The sequence below is a fragment of the Peromyscus eremicus genome, chromosome 18, assembly GCF_949786415.1.
Source record: "Peromyscus eremicus chromosome 18, PerEre_H2_v1, whole genome shotgun sequence".
NCBI lineage: Eukaryota > Metazoa > Chordata > Mammalia > Rodentia > Cricetidae > Peromyscus > Peromyscus eremicus.
The window spans coordinates 2,051,763-2,076,167 of NC_081434.1; the positions used below are offsets into that span (position 1 = coordinate 2,051,763).

At 49.8% G+C, this 24,405-nt stretch overlaps 2 protein-coding genes across 9 annotated transcripts in view; one reads left to right on the top strand and one right to left on the bottom strand.

Moving 5' to 3' along the window:
• Positions 1 to 13,675, top strand: part of Rbms2 (RNA binding motif single stranded interacting protein 2) — a 48,536-nt gene extending 34,861 nt beyond the window's left edge. For 2 of the 3 annotated variants that reach the window (XM_059245463.1, XM_059245460.1), the window contains 12 exons: positions 275 to 333; positions 1,043 to 1,134; positions 3,693 to 3,850; positions 8,173 to 8,252; positions 8,347 to 8,456; positions 8,680 to 8,726; positions 8,853 to 8,946; positions 10,595 to 10,672; positions 11,266 to 11,376; positions 11,969 to 12,046; positions 12,413 to 12,497; positions 12,744 to 13,675. In XM_059245463.1, the coding sequence (XP_059101446.1) occupies positions 275 to 333; positions 1,043 to 1,134; positions 3,693 to 3,850; positions 8,173 to 8,252; positions 8,347 to 8,456; positions 8,680 to 8,726; positions 8,853 to 8,946; positions 10,595 to 10,672; positions 11,266 to 11,376; positions 11,969 to 12,046; positions 12,413 to 12,493 (988 nt within the window). In that variant the 3' untranslated portion in view covers positions 12,494 to 12,497; positions 12,744 to 13,675. The remainder of the gene's footprint in view (positions 1 to 274; positions 334 to 1,042; positions 1,135 to 3,692; positions 3,851 to 8,172; positions 8,253 to 8,346; positions 8,457 to 8,679; positions 8,727 to 8,852; positions 8,947 to 10,594; positions 10,673 to 11,265; positions 11,377 to 11,968; positions 12,047 to 12,412; positions 12,498 to 12,743) is intronic. The other variant, XM_059245461.1, reaches the window with a different exon arrangement.
• Positions 13,676 to 18,616: 4,941 nt separating this feature from the next.
• Baz2a (bromodomain adjacent to zinc finger domain 2A) overlaps positions 18,617 to 24,405 on the bottom strand; it is a 37,369-nt gene continuing 31,580 nt past the window's right edge. For all 6 annotated transcript variants that reach the window (XM_059245244.1, XM_059245249.1, XM_059245245.1 and 3 more), the window contains 11 exons: positions 24,137 to 24,281; positions 22,384 to 23,033; positions 22,031 to 22,253; positions 21,760 to 21,915; positions 21,517 to 21,668; positions 20,714 to 21,003; positions 20,495 to 20,627; positions 20,243 to 20,389; positions 19,679 to 19,908; positions 19,453 to 19,596; positions 18,617 to 19,232 (listed from right to left, as the gene is read on the bottom strand). In XM_059245244.1, the coding sequence (XP_059101227.1) occupies positions 19,067 to 19,232; positions 19,453 to 19,596; positions 19,679 to 19,908; positions 20,243 to 20,389; positions 20,495 to 20,627; positions 20,714 to 21,003; positions 21,517 to 21,668; positions 21,760 to 21,915; positions 22,031 to 22,253; positions 22,384 to 23,033; positions 24,137 to 24,281 (2,436 nt within the window). In that variant the 3' untranslated portion in view covers positions 18,617 to 19,066. The remainder of the gene's footprint in view (positions 19,233 to 19,452; positions 19,597 to 19,678; positions 19,909 to 20,242; positions 20,390 to 20,494; positions 20,628 to 20,713; positions 21,004 to 21,516; positions 21,669 to 21,759; positions 21,916 to 22,030; positions 22,254 to 22,383; positions 23,034 to 24,136; positions 24,282 to 24,405) is intronic.

Here is a 24,405-nt window from a genome sequence, read left to right on the forward strand (position 1 = left end):
CAACCGGCTTTTTGGGGAGAGGGGAGAAAGCTGTATATATAGGTCTGCTTGGCTTGGAACTCAACTCTGTAGACCAAGCTGGCCTCTAACTCACAGAGATCCTCCTGCTTCTGTTCCTTGAGTGCTGGGTTTAAAGGCGTGCGGCACCCCCGCCCGCCTGCATGCCCTGTTATTTTACTCTGTGTAGCCTAGGTGTGCGTCACCATACCAGGCTCTTTGTCCCGTTCTTAATCCCTGTCCCCAGATCATCACTTTGCATTTTCCTCCCCCTTAGATATGGCAAGATTGTCTCCACCAAGGCCATACTGGACAAGACCACAAACAAGTGCAAAGGTGAGAAGCAGCTGCCCGCGGTGAGAGGCCATCCTCTGCCTCTGCCTCCTGCTGCGGGGCGTCTGAGCACCCGCTGCAGGGAGGAGGTGGGAGGATTTGGGGCCTGAAGACCAATAGGTATTTAGAGTCACCGGTGACCGGAGAGCCAGAGCTGAGAATGCTGTTAGGGACAGCCAGCCAGAAGCCTGTGTGGAGCTCCCTCTGGTGGCTGGAGCTCACTCGGGGCCACGGCTGCCTGGATGGGAGGGGATGCAGGAGAGACTGTCTCTGCTTGTCGTTGTAAACAGGCAGCCCAGTAGGTTTCCAAGTGGGGCTGGAAGAGTAGTGGGATGAGTCGGAAGGGCCGCTTCCATCGGGTACACAGACCTGCACTGCTGTGTCTCTCCCTGCCCAGCATTTCTGGGGCTGTCCAGAGAAGAGATGGGGGCCTTTAGAAGTGCACGGGGTTCCGGATTTCATACGTTGGGTCTGAAGCCCCAGGTTTTTAACGAGAAGGAGAAAGGCAGATAGATACACAAGGGCTCCATTTCCTTTGGCGCTCTTCGCCAGAGTGGACCTGACCTCTGGGTGAGGGGTCGCCTGAAAACTTTCAATTTCTCTTTCTCCCCGCTACATCTCTCTCACGGGCTGTAACTCCTCCTCTGTCTCCTGAAAAGCCTGGGTCTCTCTCGCACACCCCAGCTCCCGTGATGCTGTTTCCCTGTTCCAGGCTATGGCTTTGTGGACTTTGACAGTCCTTCAGCAGCACAGAAGGCCGTGACCGCGCTGAAAGCCAGCGGCGTGCAGGCACAGATGGCTAAGGTAAGACGCCCACGCCAGCTTCTCCGGGGTTACGGTCAGCACCAGAGTTCCAGTGTGGGGCCTCTCAGTGCTTAGATGAGCAAGGATTGTCTACAGCGTGCGTGCGTGCGTGCGTGCGTGTGTGTGTGTGTGTGTGTGTGTGTGTGCGTGTGTATGTATGTGTGCATGTGTGTGTGTGCGTGTGTATGTATGTGTGCGTGTGTGTGTGTGTATGTATGTGTGCATGTATGTGTGCATGTGTGTGTGTGTTTGTATATGTATGTGTGCATGTGTGTGTGTGTGCGCGTGTGCATGCAGCTCGGAGCTGCCTGATGTGGGTGATGGCAACTGGACTCAGGTCCTCTCCAGAATGTGCTCTTGACCACAGAGCCATCTTTCTGGTATTTCTGGAAGCATCTGGACAGAGACAGGCTGCACCAGGGTCTACTGGAGCTGCAGGGTGACCGTCCTTTGTGTGGCGGACAGGAGGGCCAGGCCTCTCACACTGCTGCCTCCCTGCTCCACCCCGGCCCCACTTTCCTAGGACAGATGGTTATAGTTTTGCAACATTCTCTGAAGAAGCCAGTTGTGCAGCTCAGGTTCTGAAGAATGCTTTACATGGCCTGGCGCCCCGTCCTCCCATAGGGCAGGGAGTGAGCTGGGAGAGGGCTGGGGGAAGGGAAGGAAGCTAGAACTGAGCCTCTTGCTTAGTGCTCCCTGGAGCTGAGAGTGTCAACCCCTAGAAAGCTAGAAGCCTTTCTCGAATCCCTCCAGCAGGGGAGAACAGTTCCCTTGCCTTGCTGAGGCATCTCAAATACTGTGAAGAACCTGATAAGGCAGCCATTCCTGGAACTGGAGTTACAGTGGGTTGTGTGTCCCCACGTAGGTACAGGGAATAGAACCCGGGTCCTCTGGAAGAGTGGCCAGTGCTCTTAACCGCTGAGCCCCAAGACAGCCAATCTTTTCTCTAATGGTTAAGGGTATGATGGCTCAGGCCTCTGATCCCAGCCCTTGGGAGGCAAAGGATTGCAGAGAGTTCCAGGACAGCCTAGGAAGAGTGCGAACTAGTCTCGAAAGAAATGAAAGAAAAAAAGAAAGAGAAAGAGAGAGAGGGGGGAGGAAGGAAGGAGAGAGAGAGAGGAAGGAAGAAGGAAGGAAGGGAGGAGAAATGGCTGTTTTTACAAAGGTCCTGGGTCTAGTTCCCAGCACCCACCTGGTACCTTAAAACCATCCTAACTCCAGTCCCAGGGGATCTAATACCTTCTCCTGGTCTCCACGAACACTGCATACACATGGCACACAGACATGCATGCGGGCGAAAACACCCATAGCTGTAAGTGAGAACAAATCAATTTTAGAGAAAAACAAAGGAAACGGATGTTGACAGGAGGATTAAGGTTACAGGAACTACTGACGGAGGCAGAGTCATGATTTACAGTCTGGAAAACACAGCTCTGGGGGCTGGCGTTGCGAACATGCCTGTGATCACAGAGCTTGAGAGAAGGGGACAGAAGGATCAGGAATTCAAGTTCATCCTTGGCTACATAGCAACTTCCAAGCCAGCCAGGACTACATTGTGAGACCCTGTCTCAAAAAACAGACACACTTGCACATATACATGGAGAAAAAAACAAAACAACAAAACAAAACACCAGGCCTAGGTGACTCAGTGGTTAAGATCACTGGCTGCTCTTCCAGAGGACCCCGGTTCAATTCCCAGCACCCACATGGAAGCTCACAGCTGTCTGTAATTTCAGGATCCAACCCCCTCCAACAGACATACATGCAGGCAAAACATCAATGCATACCAAATAAAAATAAATTATTTCAAAAACCAAAACAAACACAAAAAAACCAGCCCTGGGGCAGAATTGCCACTGTGCATTCCACCGTATGGGAACACCACCCCCCATCCCTGACCTCACGCCTCCTCCCAATGCAGCCTCTCACTTTAGCCTTGGGCCCCCAGGAAACTAGACCTTTTAGGGCTTGAGGTAAACCACTGAGCAGCAGTACACCTGGCCCTTTCTCTGTTTCTTCCTCCTTCTTCCCTTCCACTCACAAAGGACCAGGTATTCCCACTTAGACAAGTCTGCCGTGGTAGAATAGAGGGAGAGAAAGTATGCAGAACTATGGAGCTGACAAGGCAGTCTGAGGGAATCTCTAGTCCCTGGGCCAGGCCTAACGGGGCACAGACTCGGTTGGTGGCTTTATTACTGGATTGTACAGTAATAGCCATAGTAATTACTGCAATTTTTCTTCCTGGGCTAGATATACAGTACATGATGATGGGACTGGATATTACAAACAGCTAAGATTCTCTTTGTTCATAACCCTCTTAATGTATCTTTCCTCAAATGTCATTTATTTTTGGTCTTTCGAGACAAGGTTTCTCTGTGTAGCCCTGGCTGTCCTGGAACTCACTCTGTAGACCAGGCTGGCCTTGAACTCACAGAGATCTGCCCGCCTCTGCCTCCCGTGCATGGCCACCGCTGGCTCAAATGTTATTTTGTACATGAGGGCTGAGGGTGGAATGGGATAAAGATGTGAGCTTCAGTTTTCACTTTTCATGTTCATAGCAACAGGAGCAAGACCCTACAAATTTATACATCTCAAACCTCCCCCTGTCAATGGATGAGCAAGAACTGGAGGGGATGCTGAAGCCATTTGGCCAGGTTATCTCCACCCGAATCCTTCGAGACACTAGTGGGACCAGCAGAGGGGTCGGCTTTGCGAGGTAAGAGAAGGTTAAGGGTGGTTAAAGAGAGAGAACTAGGGAAACAACACACACACACACACACACACACACACACACACACACACACACACACAGGTGCACACAGACACATAGACACACACAGGCAACCCCCACCACACACTCACACACACAGGCACACAGACAGGTTAACACTCATAGACACACACACACACAGATACATAGACACGCGCACACACAGGTCTTGTATAATATTAGTGGGACCAGCCTTAATATTATACATCCCAGGGGCTCAGGAGAGAGAACTACTAACGGAGAGGACTATTTTCAGGAAATAGAATCTCAGCACACCGAGCTCTATAGCCCACTTGCTTTAATTCCTCTGGCATAACATCCTATATACACAGCTTCAGTTCTGTTCTCGTGCCTAGCTCCTTTCTTGCCTGATTTCTCTCTATACTTATCTAAGTTCTATCTTAATTCTCTCGTCTTAACTCTGCCTCAACTAGGTTCTTTTCATCTTGTTCTTACTCAGCCAGTACTTTCCCATCTGGCTCTTCCTCATCTTCCATCTCGTTCCTCTAGTACTCTCTTCTAGCCCTTCAATCTAGTTCTTCCCCATCTCAGTTTGTTCCTCTCAAGTTCTTACCCATCTAGTTCTTCCATTCTCCTTTCTCTTCTCTGTCCCATGCCCTGGAAGTCCTGGTATATAAAGCCAGGCTTCCAGGGTCAAAGGGAGGGGTGATAAGAATCACATAGGGAGGCAATAACCTTTAATTATCATTTGCAACCCCAAAGGGAAGTGACCAATGGGAAAATGAATTAACTAAATTCGGGTAATATCTAAGAAGAGGGAATCTTATGTGCTCAACTATTAAACTCTTAAACATGATTAATAGAAAATATTAAGAATCTATAAGTTGCTAGGTCAATGGGAGAAAATAAAACTGTCTTCTTTTTTTCCTATGGCTCCTATCTGTCCAAGCTATCTGCCGTTTTTCTGCAGGGTAGGGGAAAGTGTGCTCAGTCTCTAGGCAACCTGTGTACAGCTAGATGCCTCTGGTGATAGTTAAAGGGAGATCTGGAACCTAGAGGTAAGGTTTGGGAAAGGAGGAAGTAAAGCTTAATTCGCATATCCTTCGCATATCCGTCAGGCCTTCTCAAACAGGTAGCCTGGATGCTTAAGTCTGTTCTTAGAAAGTACGGAGGTATCTCTGATAAGGTACTTTCCTCCAACTGGGGATGGACCTGGCCGGATGCTGCCAATGATGATAATTACAGGGAGGCTTGAACTGGGGTTCTGGCTGAGCATAGCTGTCAGCACAGAAGGTTATCTAACTATTCCTAGATGTGGTTAGGTAAGGAGTTAAAGGTCTATAAAGTTAGTAAGGCTGTAAGAAAGGAGGGTCCGAGCTGAATTGTGTAAAGCTATTACTTAACGTCCACCTGACCTAGGTGGTGTCTCCTTGTAGAATTTGTCTTAAATCAGGAGACTTGCATGTGGACTGTTATTACTGCTCATCCTTGAAAGTGGCCAAGGGAGATATCCGATTCTAGAGAAAGCCTTTCCTGAGGCTGTTCTCCAAATACCTGGAATGTGTATGTCCAGAGAGTGATCAGTCCACACTGTTAGCCCTTCTTAGGGAAAAGCCAATGGGAAAACTATGAAGGCACACATGATTTTCATAACAGAACACAGCTGATATATAACAAGCCAAGTAACACCAAAAAACTCCTTGGAATTTGGCTTCCTCTGGAGGAATTCTGATCCCTCCAGGTAGTGACTTTGCCATAACCAGCTGAGTTCTTAGGATATATTTCTGCAGCCTGCAGCAAGCACACAGGCACATAGACACAATCACACACAGAAAAAACACACACACACACACACACACACACACACACACACACTGCCCCTCCTCCCTACACGGACCAAAATAATGGTAAGAGATACCTGGTAAGAGCCAGCAAGGTGACTCAGCAGGTAAGGGCACTTTATACGAAGCCTGATGACCTAAGTTTGATCCCTGGAACCCACACGGTGGAAGAGTAATGACTCCAGCAAGTCGTCCTCTGACCTCCACATGGGCTGTGGCTTGTGCACACACACACACACTAAATATATAAAATGTAATAAAAGTTGTTTAAACCCTCGGTATTAAATCGTGTGTGTGTGTGTGTGTGTGTGTGTGTGTGTGTGTGTGTGTGTGTGTGTAGTATTAACCCAAGGGCCTGGCATGTAACTTGAACTGGTGGTAATCCTCCTGCCTCTGTCTCCTAGCTGTCCACATTTCATGCTTCCCCCCACTGCCCCCTCCTAACCGAGACTGGACAGCAGCACAGAGGCCTGGTCCTCACAGCAGCAGGATGAAGCGGAGGGTTTGCTCCACTTTCAGATCTTTAGGGAGAGCAACCCTTGCAGTGACTGACGGTCCGGATGGATGTTGGCTATTGACAGGCCTTAGCTTCTCCTGTTCTCTAGGCTGCCCTCTTCTGGGCTCGTGTGTCATAGAGCTTCAGTGGATCCTAGGCTACCTAAAAAATAATTTGCTTTTATTTATTTTAAGATTTTGTTTGGGTGCTGGCAAGACGGCTTAGCAGGTAAAGGTGCTGCCGAGTCTGCCAACCTGAGTTTGACCCCCAGGCTCATGTGGTCGAGAGAGAGTCTCATGTCAAGGCTAACTGACATTAGATTAGCAGGCTCCATGACCTGCTGAGCATCTTGCCAGCCCAAGTGTAGAGCTGCCGAAATCCCAGCATGTGAAGACTGAGACAGTTGGGAGCTAACACGGGCTACAATACAAGATCCCATTTCAGAAAATCCAAAACAAGCAGGACCTGTGAAGTGATTTGGCCTGTGGGGACTGTGTCTAGTGTACAGGTGAGGGACAGAGTCGGCGCTTTTCTGAGTGTTCTGACTGACAGCTTTGGGTGGTGAGTGGCCACCGGCACCTACATCATTTCTTTCCCAGTCCCCTTCCCCCCAGCAGGAAGCTGCCATGGAGCAGGTCCTAACACGTCCCTTGCTATCCTATCGCTATGGAGCATGAGCCCTCACCCCATCTGACTGGCCTCATGAGCTCTTTACTACCAATCATAACAAAATGTCATAGATAATTGGGCCTTGATAATAATCACCAGAAATGGAAATAAATATCAACAAATTCACAGCTTGTGCAGTTTCATCAAATACACAAAACTTTTTTCATATTTATTTTTTATGGGTAGGAGTCTTTTGCCTGCATGTATGTATGTGCACCAAGTGTGAGTCTGTTGACTTCAGGGGTCAGAAGAGGGCACCAGGTCCCCGTAACTGGAGTTACAGATTGTTGTGAGCCGTCATGTGAGTGCTTGGAACAGAGCCTGGGTCCTCTGCAAGAGCAAGAAGTACTTTTACCCACTGAATCATTTCTCCACCCTACCTCATCCCCTTTTTTTTGAGACAGGGTCTCCCTATATAGCCCTGGCTGTCATGGAACTTGATAAATAGACCCAGGCTGGCCTCGAACCCTCAAGAGATCCATCTGCCTCTGCTTCTCGAGTGCTGGGATTAAAGGCACCATGCTGGCACCATTAGGAATGTTTTTAGTTCAGAAGACACTTGAAAAAAAATTTTTTTTTTTTTCCTAAGACAGGGTTTCTCTGTGTAGCTCTGGCTGTCCTGGAACTCACTCTGTAGATCAGGCTGGCCTCGAACTCAGAGATCTGCCTGCCTCTGCCTCCTGAGTTGCTGGGATTAAAAGGCGTGTGCCACCACTGCCTGGTGACATTTGAAAAAAATTTTAAATTAATTGGTTTTGTGCGTGCATATGTGTGTGTTTGTGTGTTATGGCGCGTGTGTCGAGGCCAGAAGACAGCCATCAGGAGTTGGCTCTCCTAACACCATGTGGTTCCAGCGATGGAACCCAGGTTGCTGGTCCTGCTGGCAGGTGCCTTTACCCACCGAACCATCTCATCAGCCCTCCATTAGGAATTTTACAGTAAAGGGCCGGGGAGGCGCTCAGCAGATGCTTGCTCGTCACAAGTGCATGCTGCCTTGGCTCTGTCTTCGGCGCTGCGTAAAAATCAGACATGGTGGAGTGTTTGCAACTGCAACTCCGATCGAGGCAGGGGTATCGGAAGATCAAAGTCATTCTTAGAGGGTTTGAGGAGTACACACACACTCCGTCTTAAAAAAGATAAAAAAAAGGAAACACGGGTGCCTTGAAATGAACACATGCGACAGAAACTCCTCTTCGTACCACATGTAACTTCTCGAGCGTGCATGGGGCTAGGGACCTGGATTTTCCCGCTGAGCGCGTATCCGGGACAGGTGAGAGCCTTAGTCCTCCTGTGTGTCTTAGGATGGAGTCCACCGAGAAGTGTGAAGCCATCATCACCCACTTTAATGGGAAGTATCTTAAGACGCCCCCCGGAGTGGCAGGTGAGGGCTCTGGGACCCAGGCTGGGAGCCGCGGGAGGGGTGCGTGCCCGGTGCGGCGGCGGTCCAGCGCCCGGCTGCTTTTGTCTCTCGCCAGCACCGTCTGATCCCTTGCTTTGCAAGTTTGCCGATGGCGGGCCAAAGAAACGACAGCACCAAGGAAAATTTGTGCAGAACGGACGGGCCTGGCCAAGGAACGGAGACATGGTAGAAGGCTTTGGAGTGGGATGGGAATGGCCAAGGGCGCGCATGCGCGGCCCGGTTTCCGTGCGCCTAGGCGGCAAGCTTGAGGGCTGTCTGCGTGGCTGTGCCCTGCGGGTTGTTCCCTGCTCTTCAGGGCAGTTTTGCAACCTGCACAGTTCCAGAAACCTGCAGTGGGACTCGTGGGCACTCTGGGCTCAAAATAAGTACCCTGTATTCTTCCTTATAGGGTGGCATGGCCTTGACCTATGACCCCACCGCCGCTCTTCAAAATGGGTAAGGGGGAAATGTCAGTGGCTCACGTCCGGGCTCTTGGGTGTTTGATTTTGATTCCCAAATATCAGGTAGTGGGGGTGGCTCTGGTTTCCTGGGGTGTCTCACTGAACAAAGCCCTTTCCACAGGTTCTACCCAGCCCCTTACAACATTGCCCACAGCAGGATGCTTGCTCAGTCTGCGCTCTCCCCGTATCTTCCGTCTCCCGTGTCTTCCTATCAGGTAAGGCATGGTGGTTTAAGTGAAGGAATTTAAACCTTGTCTATATTGTACACACGAAAAATGTTATGTAAAAGCATAACGTGATTTATGTGTGTGTATAAATAGCATGTATTCCTGTATGTGTATATGCGCACACGTACAGTGTATGTGTATATTCACACTTTCAGAGGCATCCTCTTGAGCTGGTATGGTGGTGCACACTTTTAATCCCAGCACTTGGGAGGCAGAGACAGGTGGATCTCTGTGAGTTCGAGGCCAGCCTGGTCTACATAGTGAGCTCCAGGACAGCCAGGGCTACATAATAGAGACCCTGCCTCAAAAAAAAAAAAAAAATTCTCTTTCTCTTTCACCACCTAAGTAAATGCATGTTTGATTCCTACTGCATCTCACTTTCATGTGAATAAATACATATATAAGGGACTTTGGGAGTAATTCATTTTATAAAAACAGAACCACATTTAACATGTATTAATTATTCTCACAACAATATCTTTAAGTCCTTTATGTGTGAGTGTTTTGCTTCTATGTATGTATGTGTATTTCATATGTGCCTGGAACCCGAGGAGGTCAGGTGTTGGATCCCCTGGAACTGGAGTTACAGACGCCTGGGAGCCACAATGTGGGTGGTGGGAACCGAGCTGGGGTCCTTGGAAGAGCAGCAAGGCTCTGCTGGCCGAGCCATCCCCCGATACCTTCTTTAAAATTCTATTTCTTGTCATTCTCCGCCCCCCCCCTGCGGCCCCCCCCCCCGTGCGTGTGTGTGTGTGTGTGTGTGTGTGTGTGTGTGTGTGTGTGTGTGTGTGTGGTGTGTGTGTGTGTGTGTGTGTGTGTGTGTGTGTGTGTGTGTCTGTCAGAAGACAGCTTGTGGAAGGTTTTCTCCTTCTACTCTCTCGGTAGATTTAGATTTAGATTTGGTGGCAAATGCCTTTACCTGGTAAGCCTTACCTACCTTCACGACCCTTTGCCTACGTTTTTTTTTTTTTTTTGGTTGTTTTTCAAGATAGGGTTTCTCCAGGAACTCACTCCATAGACCAGGCTGGCCTCCAACTCAAGAGATCCACCTGCCTCTGCCTTCTTTTTTTTTTTTTTTTTTTTTTTTTGGTTTTTCGAGACAGGGTTTCTCTGTGTAGCTTTGCGCCTCTCCTGGAACTCACTTGGTAGCCCAGGCTGGCCTCGAACTCACAGAGATTCGCCTGGCTCTGCCTCCCGAGTGCTGGGATTAAAGGCGTGCGCCACCACCGCCCGGCCTGCCTCTGCCTTCTTAATGCTGGGATTAAAGGCGTGTATCACTGCCCGGCCCTTTGCCAATTTTAACCGGGTTATCTGAGTTATAAGTTGCTAATACTTTGTAAACAGCTTGCTCTTTTCTTTTTGCTTTTTTAAGGTTTTTGAGACAGGGTCTCAATATATAGCCCTGGCTGGCCAGGAATTCTCTATGTAGACCAGGTTGCCCTTGAACTTGGATTCACCTGCCTCTGCTTTCCAAGTGCTGGGATTAAAGTCATGCCAGCCCCATGCCTGGAAAAAACAGCTTGTTCTTGATGTTTGTGTTCTGAAGGGACTTGTCAGTTTGTGGGGGACTTTGCTGAACATTCTCAGTCACTGAGCCTAGGCAGTTAACATTTTTATTTGTTTTTGCTTATATCAGAGAGTGACTCAGACATCTCCTCTACAAGCACCTAACCCATCCTGGATGCAACACCAGTTGTACCTCACGCAGCCTTCAGTGAGTGTTCAGAAGTGGGCAGAAGCAAAAGAGACAATTTGATGTAAAGAAAAGCAAAGGGCTTTGATAACACGGTCCTGTGGGCGTGAGTTCTGGCTCAGTGCATTGTGTAACCCAACAGCAACCTAATTCCGTGATTTCTTAGACAAAAGCCTTTGCAGACTGAAGGTCAGGGTGCTGTCGTATTCGAACCGGGTTGCTGCTCACGTTAATTCCCAGGACGTGAAAACGTCAGCAGACGGTGCTCTAGTTCCTGCAGTCTGCTTCCCACTTACAGTGCAGTTAATAAATGATTCTTGAAAAGCAAATACAAATCTGGGTGTGGTGACCACGCCTTTATTCCCAGCACTTGGGAGGCAGAGACAAGTGGATCTCTGTGAGTTCAAGGCCAGCCTGATCTACATAGAGAGTTTCAGGATAGCCAGGGCTACATAGAGACCCTGCCCAAAAATAAACAAACAAACAAACAAACAAACAAACAAATAAATAAATAAATAAATAAATGTTGGTGGCCCTGCTTGCCATCAGTCGCTGCCTGAAGTGTCTTTGTAGGAGGCTGCTTGCCTAACCATTTCCTTCATTACCTCCTCCAGGGCTCACTTCTTACACCAGGGATGGACCACCCTCTCTCTCTCCAGCCTGCCTCCATGATGGGACCTCTTACTCAGCAACTGGGTCACCTGTCACTCAGCAGCCTGGGCCCGGTAAAGGAGTGTCTCTAAGTATCAACTCTGTATGTAGAGTGAGACTGCCTGTGAAATGCTCCTTAGCACCAGTAGTGATGGAGGATGGAAGTGTTTTTTCAGGGTCAGTGAAGGTACACTCAGACCTGGGGTAAATGCCTCTCTAATCCCTGTACTCAGGAGGCTGAGGAAGGAAGACATTCAAAAGTTCAAGGACAATGATAAACAGAAAAGAATCTGTAAGCTGGGAATATAGCCATTCTGCCTTCCTCCTACCTCTGGTGCTTCCCAGTCATGGAGCTAAGTAAGTTCTAAACATTTGTGTATTCGCTCAGGAATCAGTGCCTATTTCCCAGAATTCATCAGAACACTAAAAGAAAGGGATGAAGCAGCTGAGGTTTCTTTTAGGCCTGACTTGTGCAGGGAAGCTGGTGGGCAGGGAACCGGGGGTCTGGAGGGAGACGCTAGGGAGGCAGATCTGTCTCTAGGCCAGCGTACCTGAGTACCACCGGGAACACTTTTAAGAAGCACCCACACCAATAAAGGTATAGTCCTTTTCGAAGCTCCCCAAGTGCTTTGAACTGTCTGAGAACCACGGCTCTTTCCATTCCAGCTCCTGCCAACAGCTGCTATGCAGGGAGCTTACATCCCCCAGTACCCTCCTGTGCCTTCTTCCAACGTGTCTGTGGAGGTAGGGGCAGTCTTTCTTTGTGGTGAGGCTAGGACCCAGTGAAAGGCAGATTTCTGTCCTGAGCAAGCACTTCCTCTCACTGGTGGGCGTGGCGAGTGTAGGGAGGAAAGGCTTCACTGGGTGTTCACAGCCAGCAGGATCAGTTCAGTTCAGACTGGGATGCAACTTCAGTTGCTTAAACGCTCTGAAAATGAGCAATTGCTTACGTATTTCCCACAGTAGCTGTACCGCGTCACCCTGTCCGACTCAGGTGCCTTTGGGGAGTGGGTGAGCTGGGGATGCCACTCAGCTTTGGATCTGGTTAGTGAGCTTCTGGGGGAGGAGAGCGTAGGAACGCATCAGTAACTTTCCTTGGCTGTGATACAGGAGAGCAGCAGTCAGCAGAATCAAGTGGCCGTGGAGACACCCTCAGACCATGGGGTCTATCCTTTCCAGTTCAGCAAGTAATGAGGTAAGACTTTAAGCTGGGGGTGTGCTGTTGTGCTGAACTGGGAGATGGCTGCTGGGTCTTGCCGGTAACCAGACAGGTTGTCGTGCCCCTCCACACCCTCCTTCAGCTTATGCCTCCTTTAGCCCACAGCTCTGTTAAACAGAAATGCCATTTTTGGAGATGTTCCCAGACTCCAGAAGGTTCAGCAGGTTACAGGCAATGTACAGGCCACACTGAGCACTAACCTGTGGTCATCATTCCCTATAGGCCCGGGCCTGAGAACAGAAGCCTGTGCATGCCTGCCTTGGGCTGTTTTCCCATCGATGGAGCTGGGGGAACCATGTTGCTTTCCGTATGTGCTACATCCAAGATCAGAAAACCTTACACTGGTTGAGCCGCTTCTCGTCTTCACAGAAAGGTTGGGGTTTGTTGGAAATACTTAGGAAGGCTTTTAAAATGATTTCTTAAAAAAAAAAAAAAAGTGCTGGGAAATCGATGAAGGAGTCCTGCTTGCCAACTTTAGTTATGGACTATTTTTGATGTATGTGTTTGAAATATGCAGATTTGAAGTTTTGTTTTGCAAAGCTCTGAGCTCACACATCGCATTTCATCCCCGACCCCATCACCTTTTAAGGGAGGGAGGGTCTCAGTGGCCAGAAACTCAACTCTTGAACTCACAGGGATCCTACCCACTCTATCTCCTGAGAGCACCACTACACCTGGCAATTTTTTCTTTAACTTTTTGTCCAGATTGTTTTTCTCTTTTCCGTTTAGCTGAGCCTTGCCTACTTGCCTTTTTGCAGTTTTTAATTTTATGAATTTGACTTAAATTTCATGTGGAACTGGGGGAAGGGAGAGAGCATCGCACAGACCGTGGAGGTGGCTTTCTCTCTGCTTTCCGAGAAGAGATGTGACAACTGCAGCCTTTGGAAGTCACCCTTTAACCATATCTGGTGACAAGTTCAAGAAGGATGAACTTACTGGTGTCTGAGCAGTGTTGTCCAGCTTCAGTGTTTGGGGACACCTGCTCTGCCTCCTGGAGGGTCTTCATCCTCCCCCAGGTCTCACAGCCCCATCCCTCTGCTTGTGGCCTCGCTCGGTCCCTTTAAAGATTATTCCCCGCTGAGCAAGTTCAGCCCTTCACTTTAACTGGAGGTTATTTTGTCCCTAAGAGGCTGTTGCCATGTCTATCATCTTTGATTGCCATGCCTGGGAGTGGTCGTGTGTGCTTGGCACCTAGTTGTTGCAGATCAAGGATGGTCCTGAATGTCTGACAGTACAGAACCACACCTCACCTCCTGGCAGAGTTATCTAGTTCAGATAAAGTATTTCCCTGCCTTCTGGAGTAGGCTAAATCCCCAGCCCACCCTGGACACAGAGCCTGGTAACATCCATGTAACTGACCAGGATTGCCTGCTGCGTTCATTTGAATTCTGTCCATTCTGCCTCCTGGTGGATCATTTCTGCCTGGGATCTCAGCCTCTCATCCCAGCTGTGACCTTGCTGAATCACTTAGAAATTCATTCAGCAGGAGCTGTCTTAGCAGGGCTCACTCATGGTTGTATGTGTATGCCAAATGCAGTTTGAAGGGATGAAAGTGAGAACTGTTCACTGTGTGCTGTGCATGCCTGAGAAAGGACCAAGCTCTCTATGTAGGAAGTACCCTGCTCAGCACTGGTGTGTCTGGACCCCTTCTTGTGGAAGGACAACAGGGTGCTAGGATAGAAAAGGCAGTACTTCAGCTCCTTGGGGAATGTGTTCAGAGGCCTGTGTGCAAGAGGAGGGCTCGAGTGGGGCAGTGGTTGGGACACTGGCTCAGCAGCTGGGCATGCTGCACCATTAGGAATCCTGGCCTGACTGCACTGCACATTCTGGGAATAAGGGGCTCATGGCGGTGGCCAGCATACAGTATAAAGAACAAAACTACCACATTTTTCATTGGTGCTCCCAACCTTAGGAAGGTCAGTCCCATCCCGTTAAAGGCCTCCAGCCTTCAGTGACAGGACCATCAGGCCCTGTCGCCACTGCTCCCCCTCACTACCTCTTACAGCCTTTTCTGTAGTCCTAATGCAATTCAAACGGCTGGTGGTTTTAGAACATGAAGTTCTCTCTTGAGGTTTCCCACTGGTCGGATTCCAGTGTTTCTGGTTGAACAGGTGTGAACATGGGGAATGAGGGTAACCTGTAATTTTTTTTTTTTACAGCAGTTAATGGCACTGTGTAATTCTGCTTGGTGATTTCCATCCTCTCTTGTTGGCTCATTACTCAGTGAGGTAGTGACTAGAGACAGGAAGTAAGGATGCAGGCTGTAGAGGGATGGTCCACATGACACAGCTCCGCAGGAAGCGCCTCTCCACGGCCCAAGGCAGTGGAGTGTTGAGACACCATGCCCAGTGGTTCCTGAATCCTGCTGGCATGGAGATCAGTTCCAGTTAGAACACACTGGAGTCCATTCCTAGGCTCCAGGCCTAACTCATATCAGTGTTAGTAGCATCCCTTTTGGGTGCACAGGTTATAGACGGCCTAGGCTTTTTGGAGGAAGATGCTGATATTAATTAGGGAGATGTGGGAACAGTGATGGAGAGATTCTTACTAAGAAGAACTGCCCAGCTTGTGAAGTTAGATGCCTCTGAGGGAACAGCTCTTGTCAGTAATAAAGATGGGGTGGTAGTAAAGCATTATTTGCTATGAGGGGGAAAGAAGAGTTCATTGCTCTTGTTTCCCATCCCTCCCAGATGCGCCCCACCTTCTGGAAAAGTGTCAGAACTGCCAAGAGCGATACAGTGAGTAGGTGTTCAGTCCAAACTTACCCAGCCTTTTCTAGACCTGAATTCAGAGATTCACGGTCTATGGAGGCAGATCAAATCTGTGCCTTATTACACTGATTCTTCTCAGTTCCTCTGCGATCCAACTACTCCCACTTCTGAACAGACCACCTTTTAAATGTGCCTTTTAGCATTAGAGCCCTGAAGCTGACAGGCTCTCCTGGAGCCTCCCTGCAGCAGCTAAAACCAGCCTCTATTTGTCTCTTCTGCTTTGTGCTGAATCTCGCTGGAAATGGTTTCCATGTGGTTGGTAGTGATGAGAAAGCTCCATGTCCTCATCACCCTCGTGACTGCTCTTACCGGAGTCTGTTTGGTTCAAAATAAGCATTTACTGTCCCAGCAAATCCCCAACTTCCTTGTCCTCATCACTCAACTACCTCAGTCTCACGATTTAACAAGAGCAGAAGCATCTACTCGCCTAACATCAGCACTGCCCTTGTCGTCATGGACTTAGAAACAAACGCAAACTCTTCAGTTCTACAACTGACTGCTCTTTCTGGATTGTCTTCTCTAGCGATCTTGGCTCCCCTACCACCTACAATGGTGTGAGCTCTCCAGATCAGTCCCTGTATGACAAGCCAGGGCCCAAGCTGTGCAGTGACCACCTGGGGCAGTTACTAGTCACCCCAGGAACACCAGCTTTGGAGAATAAGAGAACAGACTGGAGGATGCCCTAGAGCTGAGCACTGTTTGTGATTTTTTTCCCCTCTTTTCGGTTTTCTGAGACAGGGTTTCTCTGTGTGGTTTTGGTGCCTGTCCTGGATCTCACTCTGTAGACCAGGCTGGTCTCAGAGATCCGCCTGGCTCTGCCTCCCAAGGGATGGGACTAAAGTCTGTGATTTTGATGGGCTGCCGGTCTCTGGGGCAAGTGACGGCTCCATTGGATGCACTTATCACCCTGGAGAGGAGGTTTAATTTATACTTAGAACACATTTTGTACATTTTCCCCTTTACTCAGAAATATGTAGTTTTATATTCTCCCACATCTGCCAATACTACCTCCTGCTCGAGCTCCTCGGCTGACTTCTGGTTCCCATCGCTCCCCTGTGATTTGGAAGAGCTTTACTTTTGCTAACCTCAACCTTTTCTTTAAAAAAATAAAACAAAACACAAAAGCCCGTCTTAGTGTCTTATCCATGGCTGTGGAGGGGAAACTAGTGACCTGCCCACTCTTGCCACCATGGCACACGATGACACCGTAACAGGAGCACTGAGTGCTCCACCACACAAGCAGAGGACGGCGCAGTCTGCTGCACCAGAGAAACACGCCAGTCTTTCTGAGTCTCTATCAAATGTGGTTTTATTCAATGACAAGCACTTTCTACAGCCGCACCTGTGGAACATCACATGGCAAAAACGAGGTGGTTTTTTTTTTTCTCTAGACTTTTTTTTTCCTTTTTTTAAACCTTATTAAAAATGAGATTGGTCCTAAAAATATAGAAAGAAATAAATTTAAATTCACAAAAAACTGTACATTATCAAAAAGTCACTAAAACACCACATTTGGTTATATAAAAAGTCAGTCCCTTTTGTTGTAAAAGGAACATGGAAACTTGTTGGTGTTGGTTTCTTGCTGTTACCAGATAGGGGAGGGACACAAAGGGCAGGGTGGGTGTCTCTTTATTTTTAACCTGCTTTCCCTACCAAATACTCTGCCAATAAGAGGAATCCACCTAGCTGGAGGGCAGTAAAGATGAGAAAGAAAAGCGAGAAATGGCCCCTGGATCGTGCCCTACCCCAGGACCCCTCCAGCCCCGTAAGAGTGCCTGGTCCCTAGGACAGAGATGGAGCTGGAGAGGAGCACAAAGCAGACTTGATGGCCTCCCTCTCCCTTCCACTCCACCGTGAATGACTCCAGTACATTTTATGCTGAGTGACACTTGCCACGGGGACAGTCGTCCCCAGTTATAACAGTTCCAAACATCTAACACAAAGTTTGTTACGGCGCAGTTATTTAGATAAAATATAAATATTTATGCATAATATAAAGTCAATTCAAATATTCTTCAATCCACCTCTTATTTAAAAGCAAAAAAAATTCTCAAATAAAATTAAGTTTTGAGGTTTATCGACAGAAAAGGCGACTTTAGAAATAGGCAAAAGGGAGTGGAGTGAGGGTGGGTTGAAAAGGAGGAAGGGGCTGCCCAGGAACCTGCACTGCCCCACCCCTCAGTACTGCTTGAGTACAAGGACCGCTCCTCCTCCTCCTCACCTGGCACCCTCTGCCCCCACCAATGGACACTGCTTGGACGCCTCAGCTCTCTGCTTAGGCCAGCTAGCAGCCACCTCCCCAGTGCAAGTACCCGTAATTTCTGACGGGAGGGACTCTGCTGAGCGGGAAAGCAGGGGCCAGAGGCCCATGGCTATAGCTTGGAGTTAGCAGCTTTCCTCTCATGTGTTGGGGGCTTAACCTGGGCTTAGTCACACACAGGGCAGTGGTAGACCCAGAACCTCTCCTCTCTACCCAGCCTGTGCTCCAGGAGTTTGCTCGATGCTGGGGATGTGAAGTAGATTAGATGGAAGGAAGGAAAAGACACTAAATCCAGACACTCATGGCTAGGAAAGACCCAGTTCTACCCTCTCCCAGCAAACTCTCAAGACTCAAAGCTACTGAGAGGAGAGGGAGTTCCTGCTGAAAAGATTGCACAGTTTGAAGAGGCTGGAACAGAAATAACCATGAGGAGGGACAGCACTGTCCCCAGAGAAATAGTTCCTGTGTTTTCCCAAAGACAAAAAGGGACGGTATGAAACAATGGGAAAGGCGAGAACAAAAACATACGAGGAAACATGAATGGATCCCATTACACAAAACAGGTTCACGATCACAGCTCTCATGTGTGTGCAAGTGCACACACACACACACACACACACACACACACACACAACCTCTCCCCCTCTCTCTGAGGGCTTCCATCTCGGAGCAGCACTCAGACTCAGCAGTAGTTGTCCCTGAGGAGTTCCCAAGAGGGAGGTTCGGGAAGCGGGGAAGAAGGCTGGAAGGCCCAGGGCGCCCGCCTGCCCGCCTGCTCACACCCCAGTCCCAGAGTTTCAGGAAAGGCTAGAAACTCGGGACACGAGGAGGAGCAGACATTTTAGAGGGTAACTATTGGACAGCGACAGGGAGCTCTGAACTTTGTTTCCACACAAGGGGAAAGAAGAACCCGTACACGATAGTTTTACATTATTGGGTGGGACAAAAATCGTCAAACTAGGGAGAAGGGGGAGAAAAGAAAAGGTGAGAGGCAGCAGGAGGAGGCAGGGAAGGGACTGAACATGGAAGCAGCATGTTCAGGGCCCGGTGTCCGGCTGACACACTTGGGAGTTAAGTCCACTTTACTGGCCGTCACTGCGGGTCCACACACAGTACAGAGTGTTTCTCGGTTTCACACATTCACTAGAACTATTGCTATTGTTAAATAGCCCCAGGATGCTGGGGCGTGTACAGGGAGGGGAGGAAGCCAGGAAGAGGAAGGGACTTCTTCACCCCTCTCCATTTTAATTAGTTTTAAAAAAAAAAAAACAGGAAAAATTCTTTTCTTTTTGGCTTTCCGTCCAGAAGGACCTCATCTCTGCATCTCTTCTTTGAGGAGCAAAAGGAGGAAGGGAGAAAAGAGATTGGGACAAGAGGATGTGGTGCTGCCGAGGGCAGAGGCAGGCATCAGCACTGTCTGACGCGTCCACCCGGGGCAGCCGTCAGCAGGTGAGAGTGGCAGGTTCTTGTCAGGAAGGCTGGAGAAGACACAAGTGGTCTCCACCTTCCTCGCCTCACAGATTGGCCTGTTTTCCCTGATAAAATTCCTCCCAGCGGCTCTCGAAGAAGCGGCGCATGATGTGCCCAGCCTTGCCCACTTCAGAGTCATCCTCATTGAAGGTCTGGCAGTTGTCAAAAACCAGAAGGGCATCAGCTGCAAACTCCTCTGAGCTAGTATACCTGGGCCAAGGGGAAAATAATGGGCTGTGAGCTGTTATGAGCTGAGAGAGAGAGAGGAGAGGGAGGAGAGGAGAGAGAGAGAGAGGAGAGAGGAGAGGGAGGAGAGGGAGGAGAGGGGAGAGAGAGAGAGAGAGAGGGAGGAGAGGGAGGAGAGGAGAGAGAGAGAGAGAGAGAGAGAGAGAGAGAGAGAGGAGAGAAAGAGAGAGAAACACCTTCTTACCCTCCCCGGAGCAGCCGTTCTCGCATGGTGGAAAAATCCATAGGGTTCTTGATGACTCGCCGGTACCCACTCACCAAGCGAGGGTTCACAGGCTCCAGGAAAGGCCAGGCTGCGTCATGGGACTCCATCTCCATTAGGATGATCCTATTAGCACAGGAAGCACACACTGACGCCTCCAGCCCTCCTGGCACACACAGCCAGCTACCCCTACGATTCACTAACTCACTCGCAAAATGTGAGATCACTGTGGTGGCTTCTCATTGAAAGTCGCCGTCTCTTGGAGGGAGAAAGCCCGTCTTCTGGGCACCGAGCCACTGCTGGGCTTTCTCGGCCCCTTGACAGAACTCCACGCCGGCGGCGGCTGTCACCCTCTGGGAAGTTCAGTGGAAAACTACTTTTCCGCTTCTGGCCTCGTTTTGGGAAACCAGGCCTCTGAGAGAATTCTTCCTCTACCTGCTGAGGACAGGCAAGGTGAGAGCAGCAGTGTGGATGTGTGCTGCTTGTCCTCCTGTTCGAGTCCTGCCTACAAGTAACTGTGGCTTCCAATGGTCACACATAAGCCAGCATGTGAATTCATCCAGGTAATCAATAGGGAGCGGAATGATAATTATTACTATTGTATAGAGAAAATGACTGGGGCTAATGAATGACTTATTCAAGGAAGGATTCAACTCAAACATGCTGTCAGAGGCTCATCCCAGGGAGACCCTGAGGACAGGGACTTCTGTGGGACTGGTGGTTTAAAAAAAAAAAAGCTATGAGAAGGAAAATCAAGCAGTAGAAACCTTACCTGGGCCAGACAGACAGTGCAGAACCAGTCTCCTTCTGGGACAGCCTCCATCTTGGGCCGATGACAATAAATGTGGCAGCCCCGGTCACACCCATCGCAGAGCAGGAGAAACTCATCATTGTCACCCTTCCGGCAGACCAGGCAGGTCTAGACCAAAGTTGTGAGGAGGCAGAGTGAGTCCTTAGCCCTCTGCCTGTCGCTGACCCCACTGTCACCAAACCCACCCACCGTCTGAGCTTCCCCGACACTCACCACTTTGTTGACAGACTTCTCCCAGGCGATGGACCTCTCCAGCTGGCCCATGCACAAACACACCTGGGCTGCGCTACGGCACCTTTCAAGCGTCTGCCGCCAGACACGGACACGAGGGGTGATCTCGTATGATCTGGGGGGGGAAATCTAGGGTGAGGAACAGGAAGACCTTTGTCCTCTCTCTCCCAGGCCAGGAGACTGGCAGCAGGAGTCACTCACATCTCAGTAGTGGTGCCATCAGGGGCACCGTTGGGGGTGCTCAGCAGGGCCTTCTCCACTACCACCTCCTGGGCTGCCCAGAGGGGCTCCCGCAAGTAACGCCGCTCCACATTCTGTTCCAGAGCAGCGAGTCGTATCACAGCCAGGTCCAGAGGGTTGGTGTTCTGCCGCTGAGGTACAACCCCTTCTCTGCCCCGTCCTCTCCAAGGGATATCCTCCGGAGAGTCAGGTAGATGCTCACAGTAGGCCAAGTCTTCTCGGGTAGAGTCTGGGCCAGGGCATGTCCAACCCTTCCGGTGGGAAAGAGGAGTAACACACATTGTAAAGGGAAGCACTTCATGTCTTGGTAAGTCACTTGGGAAGAAGAAACAAGGGCTTTCCCTGACACCCACCCCACAGCTGGGCGTGGTGGCTCCTGTCAGCAACCCCAGAGCCTGGACAGCTGAGGCAGGAGAAATGCCTTGAATCCCAGGCAGGTCTCAACTACAGAGACCTTGTTTCAAAAACCAGAACCTAGGGCCGGAGAGAGGGCACAGCAGTTAAGAGTGCGGGCTGCTCTTCCAGAGGACCCACATTCAGTTCCCAGCACCCACAACATGGGGCTCACAACAGTCTACAAGGCCCAGTTCCAGAGGATCTGACCCTTTTGGTCTGAGGGCATTGCACACACGTACCATGTAGACATGCAAGCAAAACATCCACACACACACACACACACACACACACACAAATAAATCAAAAAGTTAAACGAAACCAAAACCCTCCCCTAAATAGCTCCCCACCCAGTGCTGACCCCAGTGTACCCGAATCTGCAGATCAGACAGGACAACCCGCTGCTCAAGCTCCTCTACCCACTGAAGCACAGCTAGGTCTGTCTCGTAAGTCTTCTCCTTGGGACACCAGCTCTTAAGTCCTTCTTCCAAGGCAGGCAGCTGACTAGGCTCAAAGATAGGATCTGGGAAGAGAGAAAGCAGAGCAGCGGCCCATCAGGCTCCTGTGCACAGCAGCCACCCCAGCCCCAGCTGGGTCAAGCTTCTCTTAGTTACCAGTTAAGGGCTGTAGGCAAACTTCCTGCAACAAGTCCTTGTGCTTGCTAAGATGTTTGTGAAGCGCCTTCTCCCTGATGCCTCGGGGATGGAGTGCCTTGAGTATGACATCCAGGGTCTCGGGATCTCGGATCCACCACCAGCCAGAGCACATCTCTGTGTACAGAGGGTATGTATACGGGCCAGGGGATGGAAACCACATGAGTCACACTGCCCATGATGAGAACTGCTATACCTCCATGCTTACCCCATCCTAGCCAAGCTCGCTCACCAGGGGGGATAGGCTGGGCTGTCAGCTGGGTTAAGTAATGCTGCTCCACCTGCTTGAAGAACTTGCTAGGAGGTCTCCCCCTCCGCTTGGGTTGACCCAGCCCTGTGGGACTCTGTGGCATTTCTTCAGAGTCTCCTGATGGCCTCTTAGAGGCCCCTCCAGGCAAGTGGGTAGAAGAGAACTGCCCTGGAGAACAGGGATTGGCAGCACCGGGTGTATTCATCTGTAATAAGGAGACATGAAGGAATGAAGATATTTTATGTCTACAGCTTTCCCAACTTCAGGCTACAGCCTCACAGCTAGACATGGGAGCCCGGGGCAGGATAAAGCCGACGACGGGTCTGGCTACTCACTGGCTTAGAGGAGGCAGGCAGCTGAAGGGAGGGAGTAGGCTGGTCCTCAGAAACGGCAGGGGGTGGTGTAGGGGCAGCATCACAGGGTATCTGGGCTGAGAAGCTAAACCAGGGTCCTTGAGGGGCAGGGCAGGATTCTGCCTCCTCAGGCTCTGGCTCCTCCAAAGACTGGGATGGAGCAGAGTCTAATTTCCCTGGGCTGCTATCAGGTGTGAGGACTGAGCTGCTCAACAGGGAACTGTGGCTCTGTGTCTGGCTGAGCCAAGACAGGAAGGCGGACTGGCTGAGGTCATGCTGGCTCTGACCCAGGGACAGAGGGGAGCCTTCTGGCTCTAGGAACCCATTATTTGATGGGGGATGGGATGGAAGATGGGGCTGGATGGGAGCCTGAAGCTGCAGATGAGACTGAGGTTCTGGCTGAACTCGAGGCTGGGGTTGTTCTGAATCACGGTCCCGAACAGCAGACTTCGGGTGCCTCGGCTGCATAGACCCAGGCTTAGATTTTCGAGGTCGGCCTCGGGCGCGGGCAGGAGAAGCAGAGGTGTTGGAGCCGGTTAACTCTCTCTCTCCAGAGACTGGGGCCGAGCAGGGGGTTGAAGGCACTGCCTCCGTCAAGTACTCAGCTTCCTGCTTTATCCCCTCTTCACTCACTGTAAAGACAGACAGAGAGCTCAAGACAGACTGCTGCACAGGGGGAGAATGGGAATCTACCAACACCAACACACCTGCTTTCTAACATCTGTCAGGAGCCTGCTGGTTAGCAGCTTAAGTCAATGAACAGAGTATCTGAGGAAGAAGTCTTGCTTTGAGACAGTCTCTCTCTATGTAGCCCTGGCCAGCGCTGAACTCACTATGTACACTAGACTGGCCTTGATTCAACAAAAGACCGACCTGCTCTAAATAACGACTAGTCACAACATAATCTCAAACTGCTTTACTGACAAACAACTATAGGTTAAACACTTGTTTTCCGAGACAGGGTACTGCTGTATAGTTCAGTCTGTCCTGGAACTCCAGGTCCTCTTAGCTCAGCTTCCCAAGCACTGGCATCAATCTTTAGCTACATGCTCAGTTTAGTCCCATCTTTTGTATTTGGGATCAAGCCCAAGATATTGTGCAACACCCGCCACTGAGCTACACCTAGACTCTGTCAAGCACGAATAAGAGTATCAATACATTTTAATTCCTCCCACCCCTCAAGACAGGGTGTCTCTGTGTAGCTCTGGCTGTCCTTGAACTCACAGAGATCCACCTGCCTCTTCCTCTCAAGTGCTAGAATTAAAGGTGTGAGCCACTACACTCAGCTTACACATTTTAATTCTTAGTAGTCATTGAAACAACTATCTGAGCCAGGCGGATCTCTGTGAGTTTGAGGCTAGCCTAGTCTACAGGACGAGATCCAGGACAGGCACGAACTACACAGAGAAACCCTGTCTCGAAAAAACCAAAAGGGAAAAAAGAAAAACATTTCTATGTGTGGATTCCTTGAAGTTACAAGTGTTTGTAAACCAAGTGACATGGGTGTGGGAATGCAACTCAGGTCCTCTGGAAGAGCCGTGCATGCTCTTAACCACTGTGTCCTGTCTCCAGCTCCAATTCTCAGCTGTCTTATGAAGTCCATTTACTACCCACATGGCCACTGTTTACAGATGAAAACCTGAAGCATGCAGCTGGCAAGCAGTTTTACAATAGAGCCTGTGCTCTAGTGTAAGAAGACTGAACTCAGAATTCAAGCCTCCACAGACACACCTACCTGAGCTCCCCTCTGAGCCTTCCACAAAGATTCCAGCCAAACATGGCAATACCCAGTAGTGGCGTCTATAGCGGTCCTGACCCAGAGACACTGCCCGAAGCATCTGGGATGAGTGAAGCAGCTTTTTTCTAAAGAAGAGCTGACGCTGGGTATGAATTAGAAAAAGAAGATGAATAAAAACATTTCCAGCGTGGCATGATGAATTTTAATACAGAGAGAGGACTGAGGCTTATCTGCTTCCCTGTGCAACAGATATAATCTAAAGACGG